Source organism: Eriocheir sinensis, chromosome 20 (genome assembly GCF_024679095.1).
Source record: "Eriocheir sinensis breed Jianghai 21 chromosome 20, ASM2467909v1, whole genome shotgun sequence".
NCBI lineage: Eukaryota > Metazoa > Arthropoda > Malacostraca > Decapoda > Varunidae > Eriocheir > Eriocheir sinensis.
Window position 1 is genome coordinate 19,405,305 of NC_066528.1, and position 14,826 is coordinate 19,420,130.

Here is a 14,826-nt window from a genome sequence, read left to right on the forward strand (position 1 = left end):
ATTACTTTTAGGCCTATTGGAAAGAACGGATTGTATTACTTTTTAGGTCTATTGGAAAGCACGGATTGTATTACTTTCTAGGTCTATTGGAAAGAACGGATTGTATTACTTTTTAGGTCTATTGGAAAGAACGGATTGTATTACTTTTAGGTCTATTGGAAAGAACGGATTGTATTACTTTTAGGTCTATTGGAAAGAACGGATTGTATTACTTTTTAGGTCTATTGGAAAGAACGGATTGTATTACTTTTTAGGTCTATTGGAAAGAACGGATTGTATTACTTTTTAGGTCTATTGGAAAGAACGGATTGTATTACTTTTTAGGTCTATTGGAAAGAACGGATTGTATTACTTTTTAGGTCTATTGGAAAGAACGGATTGTATTACTTTTAGGTCTATTGGAAAGAACGGATTGTATTACTTTTAGGTCTATTGGAAAGAACGGATTGTATTACTTTTTAGGTCTATTGGAAAGAACGGATTGTATTACTTTTAGGTCTATTGGAAAGAACGGATTGTATTACTTTTTAGGTCTATTGGAAAGAACGGATTGTATTACTTTTTAGGTCTATTGGAAAGAACGGATTGTATTACTTTTAGGTCTATTGGAAAGAACGGATTGTATTTTTTTTACGTCTCCATCGGAAAGAACGGATTGTATTACTTTTTAGGTCTATTGGAAAGAACGGATTGTATTACTTTTTAGGTCTATTGGAAAGAACGGATTGTATTTTTTTTACGTCTCCATCGGAAAGAACGGATTGTATTACCTCTTAAGTCCCTGTAGGAGAGCACGGATTGTATTATTTTTCAGTCCCTATACTTTTTCACCCTCCCCTTTTCAATCACGAGTTGCATTAGTACAGTTTTTAGTCTCGTGTTCATTTTCATGGTAGACGAGATTAACAGTGTGCCGTCCGCGCTGAGAGTCAACACACACATCCAATCGTGAACTCATCTCCGTATAAGGGTCGTTGGGTCGCATTTTAAGACATTTCGCCGCCCAAGAACACATATTTGACAAGGCTTTCGTAGGAGTTGTGGGCATTTCCAGGAGTAGTTTTATGACCCTGGTGGTAGTTTGACCCTTCTTCTGTACCGTGAACCTAAGGAAACACTCATTAGAACCCAACTGACCCCCTCTTTGACCTTTAGAAATAGTTGATGTGAAGCGAACGTGTCTTTTAATACTATCCACCATATCATAAGTACTCGTTCATTCCAGGGAGCATAAAGCAACCTCTGGGAAAAGCGATACGAGGCTTGAAAATAAACTGTTGTCAAAATGATGAAGATTAAATAGTGTTCATTTTCGTGAGTATAATTTTTTTTCGTAATTTAGTTTATCTCAGGATTTTTTTTTCTCTATAATAGGAATAGTTATTAGACAGTGCGCTCTATTTGGGAAGCATTTTCTTATTTGAACTGGTGGCTCTAACGCGCTTTATCTCAGTGGCTTGGAATAATTATTGTACATTTGGCAACCCTGATCAGCACCCACATCGCCTCGACGTATATAAATTATTTAACTTTTTTTATTATCTTATTTCGCAATGACGATCACACACAGTTGAGACCTATGTATAGAATTTAGCTGCTTTTATTATCGTATTTTGGAGTAAATAATCGCATATTCAAGAACGCTGAAGAATAGTATCACTTCAACCAATATTAATACTGAGTAGGTAGCGGACTATTTCCACTATCGTTTTCTATTCTTTTTTTTTCCTTGAGCGGTTTCCTCTAGCGTAAAAAAATGGCGTCCAGCTCCATAAGGTGAAAACATGCACATGAATCGAAAAGAAGAGGAAGAATTGTATGAATATCTGTTTTTTTTTTTTACAACAAAGGAGACAGCTCAAGGGCACAAAAATAAGTAAACAATAATAAATAAAAAAAAAAGCCCGGTACTCGCTGCTCACAAAAAGAATCTAAACAGGTGAAATTGCTTTACACAAACCGCTAATTCACTTTAAATATCTGTATCTCCAATCACGTCACGTCAGAGCCCACGTTTTTCTGAAGCCAAACTTTGTGCACGGCCAATCCCACATACAGTCCGTGAATCATTTTTTTGAAAGCGACTCATTTTTTTGGGGTGGAGCTTTTAGCTGTAATATGGTGGCGGTGAAGAATCGTTGTGGTGTTGTTGTTGTTGGTGGTGGTGATGTATCTTCGTGGTGGTGGTGGTGGTTCTGGTGGTGATGTATCTTCGTGGTGGTGGTGGTGGTTCTGGTGGTGATGTATCGTCGAGGTGGTGGTGGTGGTGGCAGTGATGGGTGCATGCATAGGCGCCTCCCCCCATCAGGGATTTAAAGGTTAACAAGTACACCCTCGTAAACCTTCCTTGTTAAAGAGGAGAAGCGAGCGAACGGGGAATGGAAAGGAAGCAAAAAAATTAATGTCGAGAAATAAGGACGAAGCGACATCACAGACCAATGTTCTTTTTGCTACGTGTGAGAGAAATGAAAAGTAACGGAGCATAACGGAACATATCATACCTTCGTTAATAAAGAAGAGCAGCAAGGAGACAGTGAAGGAGAAGAAAACAATAATGAACCTCTTGAAATATGCAAGGATGAGAAGGGGCGCCATCTCACACCAATGTTCTCTCTACCGCGTACGAGAGAAATGAAAGTAAACATAACACATATCATACCTTCGTTATAAGAGAAGAAACGAGCAAATGGTGAAGGAAAGGAAGAAAAAAATAACGTTTAGAAATATGCAAGGGTGAGGAGAGGCGGCAACTCACCCCAATGTTCTTTTTGCTTCGTACGATAGAAGGGAAAGTAAACATAACACATATCATACCTTCGTTATAAGAGAAGAAACGAGCAAATGGTGAAGGAAAGGAAGAAAAATTAACGTCTAGAAATATATATGGACGAAGCAGCATTTCAGACCAACCAGTGACCATTTTGCAGCATGCGAGAGGGGAGAAAAGGTACAAAACACGTCTCATACTAAAAACAAACACGTACTGCAGAAGAAATGAAAGGAACGTGTAGAGAGAGAACGTTCCTTTTACAGCACGAAAGAAAAACGAAAAAAAGAACACATCCACTGAAGAATACAAGAATGAACGTTGAGAATGAGTTAGAAATCTCCGTGTACGAATATAAATACGAATCAGGAAAGGCCTAGACGAGTTTGATTTGTGATGTTCATGTATAAGAAACCGGTCAACCATTTTCCTTTCTCCTGGGCATTAACGAAACACTTCAATGAAAACGAAAGCAAAGCGAAACGAAGCTAGTGTCGTAGATGGAAGTTTGGGGTGAGAGAGAGAGAGAGAGAGAGAGAGAGAGAGAGAGAGAGAGAGAGAGAGAGAGAGAGAGAGAGAGAGAGAGAGAGAGAGAGAGAGAGAGAGAGAGAGAGAGAGAGAGAGAGAGAGAGAGAGAGAGAGAGAGAGAGATGGGCGAGGAAAAGTGTAAATTCAATTGTGTCATTTTATAAGGCGGGACAAAATTGTTACACGCGGAAACACACAAAAAAATCGTGACACGCCAGACACTTTTATTACGTGGGAAACGACGCGGCTTTAGTATATGTATGTGTAAAGGGGAGGGGGGGGGGGTGCTCTCTCTCTCTCTCTCTCTGGTATTTGTGTTTAACCATATACGGACAAATTGTAAACGATAGCTTGCGTTGTGTGTGTGTGTGTGTGTGTGTGTGTGTGTGTGTGTGTATATAGTGATTTCAAAACGATCATTAGCCAGAACAGAACGTAGTGGTGGTGGTGGTGGTGGTGGTGGTGGTATTTGGGTCAATATAATGTTTTAATAAATTTACTCACCGATCGCTGTCATCAACTCCTGTGTGCTGTTAATGTGGTGTTGATTAAGGCATGAATGGGTGATGATGCTTGATGTGGTGGTGCATAATTAGGTGGTAGCGGTGGTGGTGGTGGTGGTGATGGTGTCAGGGCATGATAATAAATGGTGTAGCAGATGGTGGTGATATGGTGATGACAGTGATGTTAGGGAAGGAAGATGAATGATGTGGCAGAGATTTTGGTGGTGATGGTGGTGGTGGTGGTGATGGTGGTGGTGTCAGGGAACGAGTGTGGAAGTGATCGTGGTGGTGGTGATGGTGATGATGGTGTTGTAAATGAAGATGAATGGTGTATGAACTTCCTTGGTGGTGGTGATGGTGGTGGTGGTTGTGGTGGTGATGGCGTTAGGGAATGAAAATAAATGGTGTATACAGTAACTTCATTGGTGGTGATGGTGATTAATACAAGTGTGGTAATGATGGTGATGATGATGATTGTAACAGAGGAAGTCAGAGTGATTATATATAGTGAAGGTGATTTTAATTCATTATCTCTCATATGTCTTTGTTTTAATTGATCTCCTAAATTACATCAGTACTCTCTTATCACTACTAACTACATCAATATCTTACCGCGAGATTTTAAATACACCCACCACATTCATCACCGTGAGAAAGAGGGAGAATAATGAGTGAATAAGTGAGTGAGTGAGATAGATATAGTGGTTGAGTGAGTGAGTGAGTGAGTGAAATAGATAAAAATTGTGGAGTGAGTGAGTGAATGAATGAGAAAAAAGAATAGTGATTTAGTGAGTGAAAAAGAGAGAGAGATGGAGAAAAGTTGTGAGTTAGTGGTTGAGGAAGAGAAAGAAAATTGTTCGGATGAGTGAGTGAGTGAGTGAATGAATGAGGAAAAAGAATAGTGATTTAGTGAGTGAAAAAGAGAGAGAGAGATGGAGAAAAATAGTGAGTTAGTGAGTTGAGGAAGAGGAAGAGAAATTGTACGAATGAGTGAGTGAGAAGGAGGAGGAGGAGGAAGAGGAGGAGGAAGAAAGGAAAAATTAAGGAGGAGGAGAGAAAAGAATCAGTGTATTAGTGAGTGTTAAGAAAGTTTCAACACCAACAAACTCACAACATTAACCCCTCTAAGTGACGTGTGTGTGTGTGTGTGTGTGTGTGTGTGTGTGTGTGTGTGTGTGTGTGTGTGTGTGTGTGTTCTCACCCGCCCCTTCCCTTCATCAGACCGCCCCGAGATGGCCTTAGTCTCATTAAGCTGGCCGGAGAATTTGAATATGCACTGACGATTTTCCCGCGAACTCCCGACTTTCTTGTTAATGAGAGAATGTAATTAATAGTTGGGGCAATTTATTATCCTAATCAAGATAATTAAGAAGAGAAGCGGCGAGGGCTTTTGGGGCTGGCGGGTGGGCTGGTGGGCTGGTTGGTCCGCCGGTGTGGTTGGGAGTCTTAGGGCTTTAGTATTTCATCGCATAAGCTCACATATTTGGCTTTCGTGGGAGTTCCGGGCATTTCCATGGGTAGTTTTATGACCCTGGTGGTAGTTTGACCCTTCCTCTGTACCATGAGCCTAAAGAAACACTCATTAGGGCAAGATTAATCTCTTTTTTGGCCTTTGAAAGTGGTTGATGTGAGGAGCGGAGGCGTGTAAACAGACCAGCCTCGGCCCGACACAGCCTCCCCTCAAACCGGCCGCCGCCACCCTCAGTTTCACGAGAGCGAGGGGAGAGGGAGGGAGAGCCGCGCGCACGCCCCGCCCTCCAATCACTTCGCTCCTCCCTCCATTTGTCCCTCCCGAGTCGCCAGTTCTCCGCTATCGATCCATTTTTCATCGTTTTCTACTTGATTTCTATGTCTGGAGTCCTCACAAGGGTTTTAGTGAGGTGGGATAAGGGTGTGAGTGCGGTAAGAAGGGTTGGGTAGCGTCTGTGTAGGGTGGAAGGAAGGGTTGTTATGGAGTGTGAAATGCGTGTCTGGTAGCACTGCAAATTCCTGGCGTCGCCGTCCACGCCCACCATTTTGTATCATTGATGGAGACGGTTCCTGATTGGTGGAAGATGGGTTGAGTGCCAATCCCGAACGACAAGTGATCCAATTCATGTGTTTTTGGCTTAAATACACCCACATTAGTTAACTTATCCCATTATTGTCACTGGACCGCTCGTGGATGGAGCGCGAGAAATCTGAGGGGACCTGAGTTCGCCTGGAGGCTCTTTCGGGGCAGATTTGCGGAGGGACTCGTGCCGCCCGCGTCGTCCGGGGAGTTCGCACGCTGAAGGCGGCCCAGCTGGAGGTCTGCTCTCAGGTCCTGCCGAGTGTTCCGATACCAGGTTAGCAAGCCGCTGGACGCCCTGGCCTGGCCCGCGCCCTGCCACTTGTTGAGCATGCACCGCGGAGAGCACTGAGGCCAGGCCGCGCCCCGCCGCCCCGTCACGCCGTGCGGCCCCCGCCACGCCACTATGGAAAAGCTGACGGAGTTCGTGTCTAAATCCTTCGACCCGACAAAGAGCGCCCTAAGCGTGCAGTACTTGGCACAGTCCGCGGCGAGGCCCGACCCGGTGCGCCCCGACACGCCTGGCACGGCCGAGGCGGACTCCCCGGCGGCCCATGACCTGCGGGTGTCACTGCAGCACACAGGCCTGCCCATGGGCCTGCCCCTCGACCTGCCCCGCTACCCCGGCGTGCCCATCACCAGCGGCTGCCTGCCCTACCCTCTGCCGCTCCTCATGACGCACCGCCCGCCGCACCTGCCGCACCTGTCCCTGCACCACCTCGCCTCCTCGCCCACGCCGCCCTCGCCGTCCTCGCCGCCGCGCTACGACCCGCCGAGCCCCAAGCGTCACCGGCGGGCCTCCGAGGACGACCGACGTTCGCCGATCTCCCGCGACGAAGAGGAGGACGAGGAGGTGGACGTGGAGGCGCCTGACCACCCCGACGAGGCGGACTCCCGCCCCCCCAGCGACCCGCGCGCCGCGCCGGACGGGGACTCGTCGCAGGAGGCCAAGGGGCACGAGAAGGGCCGCGCCGCCATCAAGCTGGAGCCGAGCGACGCCCTGCACGCCGCGGACACGCCTGCCAGCCGCTCGCAGGACGCCATCAACAACAACAACAACGACAGTAACCCCGCCACCAAGACCGACGAGGATGGCCGGGGCCGCCTCACGCCCGCCTCGCCCGCCGCCTCGCCCGTCGCCTTCCCACAGGGCGGCCTGCACCTTCCCGCCCTGGACCGCGCCCTCCACTCCCGCTCGCCCGAAGACGCCGCAGACCTCCACCGGCACGGCAGCACGCCTGGTAAGGCTTCCGTGCACGTGTTACCTTCCCCAATGGCCGACAACTGACCTGAGTTGACCTGTGACACATAGCACGGATCTCTTTGACCTCCAGACACCTCACAGACATCTTTAGACACTCATATAACTCTCTTCAGTGGCTGACGATTGACCTAAGTTGACTTGTGGCACCTAACACGAATTTTTGTGACCTCGTCCACAAATATATCTCCCCAACACACTCACATAACCTTCCTCAGTGTTCGACGATTGACCTGAGTTAACCAATCGCACGGTAGACATTTGTTTGACATTTTCCATTGACGTATCCTCTCTAAGCATACTCATTACCTTTCCCGGTAACCTAAGATTGACCTGAGAAATGCAAAAGTCTCTCTTCTTCCCTTCTCCTATAATTCCTTCCCCTTCTGTCTCTCTCCGGCATATGACCTCAAATGTTGCGCCGACTAAACGAAACTTTCCTCTCTTCTTCAACCTCCTTTACGAGACTATCTTATCGAGACACCAGTTCACCACAATGATTCGAGCTTAGATGTTTTATTCCTTTTATTCGGTGTCTTGAGAATGAATCCCTCATGTATTAGTGTTGCAAGATGGTTATTCCTTTTATTCGGTGTCTTGAGAATGAATCCCTGTGTGTTGGTGTTGTATAAGATGGGTGTTTTGCATGCTGTGGCCTCTTGCTAAACCTAAACCACAGTCTCCTCCCCTCACAAGTTGGATTAAGTCCGTGTAGCCGACGAGGAGAAGGATAAAAAAAACGAGCTAAGCGTGACTACAATATCTGGTTTAGGACGCAATAGAGAAGCACACTAATTCATCTTTCTCGTTCACTCTCTTCTTTTCCTGTAAGCGGGGATAGCTCAATGTGTTATCTGGGTTTTGTGTGGATAAATATGCCCGATCCTATTGTTTACAAGGAGGGGTCGCAATGGTTGAGAGGGGTGACGGGCATTACGAGAGCTTAGTCACTTTCTGTAAGCGGAAATGCCTTTTGCAATGACTTGTTTATGCCATACTCAAAGTCGGGGTTAGTGTTGAATAAAAGGAAGGTTGCAAGCGGGAAGAGGTGACATTACCATTATTATTTCTTTCTGTATAGCGGGAGTGTGTGAGATGCGAGTTAGATCAAAGTGCATCATATTCAAGTCGGGGTTAGTCTTGAATGCAAGGAATTAAGGTTGCTTACGTTAAGAGGTGACATTAGCTGTGTATTTTGTTTCTGTATAGCGGGAATGCGTGAGAGGTGAGTTAGATGGAAGTATATCATATTCTAGTCATCGTTATCTTTATCAGTGGTGTACCTGGCGTATATCAATAATAAGAACTCAGGTTAGCGTTTGTATAGAGTGGAAGGAAAGTCGGAAGCGGTCATAGGTTAGGTTATACTGTATCCTCTCCCCGTGGAAAGATTAGTTACTAGTTTATCCTATTCCCGTCAGCGTGAGTACCCTTAGCGGTGGAATACATGGTTTATAGTTGTAGTAAATACCGTAGATACTCCGGGTTAGCGTTGATATCTAGTGGAAAGAAAGTTGAAAGGGGTAAGAGGTTGGGTAAAATATAGTGTATCCCATTATAGTATCTACATCCTATCCCTGTCGACGTGAGTACCTTTAGAAGTGGAATACCTTGTTTATAGTCCTAGTAAATGCCATAGATACTCCAGGTTAGGGTTGATATCGAGTGGATAGAAAGTTGAAAGCGGTATAAGAGGCTTCGTGGTAGCTAATCCTCTTCGTGTCAGCGGGGGAATACGTTTAGCAGTGACGTACCTGGTTTATAGTTACGGTAAATGCCATATATACTCCAGGTTAGCGTTGATATCGAATGGAAAGAAAATTGAAAGCGGCGTTTAGCAGCGGCGTACCTGGTTTATAGTTACGGTAAATGCCATATACTCGAGGCTGGCCCTTTTATAGATATCAAAAGAGGCAATAATAATAAAAGTAGAGTCGAAAGGAGGAGGTTGTGTATCAGTGCATCCTACTCCTGTCAGCGGCGGTACTCTCAGCGCTGACCCGGCTCTTGCGTGAGTAAATACGACAAGCGAGTGGCAGGAAATTTGAGGGCGGAAACGTGTGAGATTGCGGAGTGTTGTACAGCGGCGGCGGAGATGGCGGCGTGCGGCGGTGGGGTCGGCGGCGGCGGCGAAGAGCTGGGACTGGGGACGAAAGTGGCGGGAAGTCCAAGGCGCTGCTGCTGTGATGGTTGGGAATGACACAGAGACTTTCATTGTTCCGTCTAGCCCAAGAAACAGTTAGAAAAAGGCATGTTAAAGATATTTCAAGGCGCGAACTCTTGATATAAGGCGAAGTTAGACACATATGGTGTTTAGATAGAGGGTTAGGTTAGGAGTCTGCCTCTGAATGACACAGACTAGAGACTCATTGTTCCGTCTAGCCCAAGAAACAGTTAGAAAAAGGCTTGCCAGGGATATTCCAAGGCCAAGATAGTTGAGAAAAGGGGAAGTTAAGAGGCATATGGTGCTAAGATAGGACGTTAGGTTCGGATTTTGTCTCTGTTTTATTATTAAGAGAGGAAAAAATATCGATATGTTAAGTGTAATTGTATCCGTGAATGATTACCATACCATAGAGAACATTTTGAGCCTCTAGAACCATGCGTAGAGTGCTTAGAAAATGCAAGGCAGGAAAAATCGTTGTTGTACTGCTCCGAAGAAAGAGTTAGAAGGAAGGTTTTGTTCTTGTTTTGGGGAGGCGGTGGGTGAGTGCTTAGCGTGCGGGCGCAGTCTCCTGAAGGACCCAGTCGTTGCTACAAGCTGTCAATTTTCAGACATCGCCGAGTGGCCTGAGACTACCCACATGCTGTCCTGATGACCACCTATAAGCCCTGACTCTAGATAAACTCTCTAAAGAGGATTAAAGATGAGCTCCAGGGGACAGCATGAGCCAGATAAGATGGCGCCACTATAAAACTCTTCCCTGCACCAATACGAACTGGGGCCAATCAGCAGATCAGAGAAAGCCTACCGCCGCTATAGGCCGAACATTAAAATAGGTAAATAATAAAAACACAAATATCAGATCAGATTATGAAACAGGTGAATATAGAAACCAAAACTCTACCAAAGGATTAGTTTTATGAGATAGTGAAAACAAACATAGCAGGTTAGAGGTGAATAGGAAAAACAGGTAAATGTAAGAATAAAAATTGCAGGTAAAAGGTTGAGTGTTCGAAGAATTTAATAAGTGAAAAACAAAGCCAGTAGAACGTTAATATTTTGAGAGTAGTAAAGAGAGAAACCAATTATTGCGCTAGTAAGTAAATTCCATGAAAGAGTTTGACAATAAGAAAGAAAATAATGGTTTCAGGGTAAGAATCATGGGAGAGAGAACATTGGAAACAAAACGACGGCCAGAGGAATGCTTTTACGCGACATTTTAACAATATAAACCGTAAACAGACAGCAATACGTAGAGGCTATATCGAAACCGTAAAAAGACATAAAAAAACAAAAACGCATAGACTTTATCGAAACAGTAAACAGACAGCAAGAGGCATAGGCTATATCGAAACCGTAAAAAGACCTAAAAAAACAAAAACGCATAGACTTTATCGAAACAGTAAACAGACAGCAAGAGGCATAGGCTATATCTAAACCGTAAAAAGACCTAAAAAAACAAAAACGCATAGACTTTATCGAAACAGTAAACAGACGGCAAGAGGCATAGGCTATATCGAAACCGTAAATAGACAGAAAAAACAAAAACGCAGAGGCTATATTGAAACCGTAAACAGACAGCAATACGTAGAGGCTATATCGAAACCGTAAAAAGACATAAAAAAACAAAAACGCATAGACTTTATCGAAACAGTAAACAGACAGCAAGAGGCATAGGCTATATCGAAACCTTAAAAAAGACTGAAAAAAACAGAAAAACGCAGACTTTATCGAAACCTTAAACAGACAGCAATACGCGTAGGCCATTCGAAACCATAACTAGACAGAAGAAAAAAACGCATGGGCTATATTGAAACCGTAAACAGAGACAGCAATACGCATACTCCATATCGAAACCACAGTTGCCAACATAGAGTAAATATCATAAAAGAGAAAAATATATAGTCGGACAAAAATATCAGCCAGCAAAATGTGAATACGAGGAAGATTAGAAAATGATGATGATTGAAAAATAACAAAAATAAAAGGCATGCGGGAAAAATACAAACATAACGTATAACTGTAATAAGAATTTGATGAAAGGAAAAGAAAAACAAATGATAACCAGAGAAAATAAATGTCAGAAAAATGGAAGTAAAACGAAACTATTATTGATGAAAGAAAAAGAGAAAGAGAATGCGGTGAAAAAAATGAACTTGGCGAAAAATATGATACGAGTTTGTTTAAAGGAAAAAGAAATAATAACGAACAATACTTAAATATCAGAAAAATACAGGAAACTCTGAAAAACAAAGCGCTGATAGATTAAGAAAGAAAAAGAGAGGAAATGATGTGAAAATATGAACGTTAGGAAAATATAAGAGTTTGATGAGAGGGAAAAATGTTAAACAGGTAAATAAAAAAAGGAAAAAAAAAACGGAAGTCTCGCTAAAGAATAAAAAATGAAAATGAGAGAATTCCGATAAAAAAACGTTGAAAATATGATGATGATAAAAGAGTTCAGTAAAAGAGAAAAAAAAATATTAACTTAGAAATTCGAAAAAAGGAAAGAAGTATCAAATCAACAAAACTTAAATGCCAGAAAAAAAAAAACGAAATTAATAATGGATTGAAAAAAGAGAGAGAAGGAATGCTTTGAAAATATAAATAGAAGGTTCGATAAAAGGAAAAATAATAATAGAGAAAAATTTGAAATGAATGAAAAATGGAACTCTTGCTTATGAAAAGAGAGAGAGAGAGAGAGAGAGAGAGAGAGAGAGAATGCTGCGATAATTTGAAGTAAAGATAATAAAAGTTCAATAAAAGGCAATACAAATAATAAACAGCAAAACAACAATAACAATAGACCAAAAAAAGAGAAAATGGAACACGTAAAAAAAAAAAAAAAAACCCGCAAACCTTGAACACCAAAATAAAAAAGAAGAAAAGAAAAAGATGAAGTTAATAATAGATAAAAAAAAAGAGAATATGGAAAATACGTTAAAAAAAATCCCGCAAATCTTGAATATCAGAAAAAAAATAAAAAAATGAAGTTAACAATAGACACATCCCCCCAAAAAATAGAATATGGAAAATGTCGTAAAATAATAAATCGCAAATCTTTAATACAAAAAAGAAGAAAAAGAAAAGAAGATGAAGTTAATAATAGCCAAAAAAATAAAGACTATGAAAAAAAAACAAATACAAAAAAGCACCAACAATTATAATCGGCAAAAAAAAGTAGCTATGGAAAAATTAAATACACAAAAAACATCAAAATTCACAATAGCATAAAAAAAGAGAAAATATTGAAAAAAAAAAACTAAACACAAACAGCTCCAAAATTCATAACAGCAAAAAAGAAGAAGAAAAAAAAAGAGAAAGAATATGGAAAACGCGGTAAAAATAATAATAATAATAATAATATATCCACGCGAGCGCTAAAATCTGTACCGTCCACTCCAATGCATTGTCGCGGATATTTACACGACCCGCAAACCATACACGCAAATATTTCCCTTTTTTTTGTTGTTTTAGCGATAATATCTTTTTTCTTTTATTTTTATTTCCCCGGCGATAAGGTAAATGTGTAAGGGGTAGAGGGTAACGGTTGGGTAAGGAAGGGTAAGGGTTGTAGGAGGGTAAGGATGGTAAGGTAAATGGGGTAAGGGATAGAAAGTAAGGGCAGGGTAAGGGGTGGGTAAGGTAAGGAAGGGTAAGGGTTGGGTAAGGAAGGGTAAGGATAGGGTAGGGTAGGGTAAGGGACACAGAGGGTGGTTACTTTTGTTATTATTATTGTTATTTATTATTCTTGTTTTTCTTATTTTTCTTCTTTTTCATATTATTGTCTTATTTTTTGTATCTTCATTCTCTCGTTATTGTTCTTCTCGTTCTTTTTGTTCTTTTTTCTTCTTGTTCTTGTTCGTGTTTTATTGGTGTTCTTCATTCTCTCGTTATTGTTCTTCTCGTTCTTCTTGTTCTTTTTTCTTCTTGTTCTTGTTCGTGTTTTATTGGTGTTCTTCATTCTCTCGTTATTGTTCTTCTCGTTCTTCTTGTTCTTTTTTCTTCTTGTTCTTGTTCGTGTTTTATTGTTGTTCTTCATTCTCTCCCTCTTCTTGTTCTTCTCGTTCTTGTTTTTTTTATTATGTCTTTATTGGTGTTCTTCATTCTCTTCTTCTTTTCTTCTTCTTTAATTTCTCTCATTTAGTTAGCCAGATTTTTTTTAGTTTAGTCAGTGATAAAAATTTCGTGGCTCCATTTTCTTCTTTGATCTTCTGTAATGTAGAGGTCGTTAGTGTGCTTTGTGGCTGTCCTTAAGGGGGGGAGTTGTCTTACCTGAGGGGGTGCTATTTTTTTTTATTATCATTCCTATTTCTTTTATATATTCTTCTTCTTGTTCTTGTTGTTCTTGTTTTAGCTCCTGTTCTCCTTCTTATGCTTATTATCCTTGTATTTATTATCATTAAGTATGTTTATCATCATCATCACTATCATCTTAATATCAATCCTATTTCTTTTATATCTTCTTCTTCTTGTTCCTATTGTCATTGTTCTTCCTCCTGTTCTTCGTATGCTTATTAGTATTGTATTATCATTATCATCATTATCAGCATTGTTTAAGTTACTGAATGCGTTTATATGAGTGTCTATGTTCCTTTCCCCTCCTACTTTATAATTGACCCAACTAATCAAATATATATACCTATTATAATGCCTCTGTTAAGTATATGGATATCGAGGTTAATACATGGTAATTCACAGCTATGTTAAGTGAGTATATATGTGTGTTTCTTAGTGCGTTGTCTCTCCCACACACTCCTTAATAATAGTCCCCTTAACGACTCTTGTGTTGCTGTTCTGAGTCATCGTTTGTTAAGTATAAGCAGTTGGGGGTAATGTAAGATACGCCAAGGCTTTATTGAGTGTGTTGGTATGTGTTCCCGGCTTCCTTCACCCTCCCTTACCTCCAGCCCATATCCACCTCTCACCCATCTTGTACAGTTGTTGTATATGGGTGGTATTGATAACATAAGAACATAAGTACGTAAGAAACTGTAACATAAGAAGCTGTAACTCTTTATTTTGTTCGTTTATGGGGTTTCTCCACCTCCCTTTCCTCTCCGATCCTTCTGCTAACCCTCTTTGTCTACCTTGTGTATATGGGCGGTTTTAATCCCCTCTGTGAAGCATTAGATACGAAAGGTAAGGTACTCTAGCGTGTTACTGAATGTGTTTATGTATTTTGTGCTGTTTGTTATTTTTTTCTGTTTTTGCGTTTTATTCGTTTTCATTTCTTCATTTTTTTTTTTTTACTGCAGCTTCGTTATTTTTTTATAGTTTTACATTAATTTTTATCTGGTTTGTCATTTATATTTTTTTCTTTGTTTTCTTTGTCATTTCTAATTATTTTTTCCTTGTATGTTGCTTCATTTCTCTCATTTTTCTCTTTATCTGTTTTATGCATTTTTCCTACAGTTGTTTTTCTTCATGTATCGTCATTATTTCTACAACTTTTTTCTTATCTATCTCTATATCAGTTCCAGTAGTTTTCTCTTTGGGTTCATCATTTGTGCGATTTTTTTCTTCTTTATGCAGCTTGAACTCTACATTTTT

General features: G+C 41.4%; 1 protein-coding gene across 1 annotated transcript in view; it reads left to right on the forward strand.

Annotated features, from left to right (window-relative positions):
- Positions 1-5,723: 5,723 nt before the first annotated feature.
- LOC127001336 (homeobox protein ARX-like) overlaps positions 5,724-14,826 on the forward strand; it is a 56,986-nt gene continuing 47,883 nt past the window's right edge. The window contains exon 1 of the mRNA XM_050865829.1: positions 5,724-7,089. Within this exon, the coding sequence (XP_050721786.1) occupies positions 6,255-7,089 (835 nt within the window). The 5' untranslated portion in view covers positions 5,724-6,254. The remainder of the gene's footprint in view (positions 7,090-14,826) is intronic.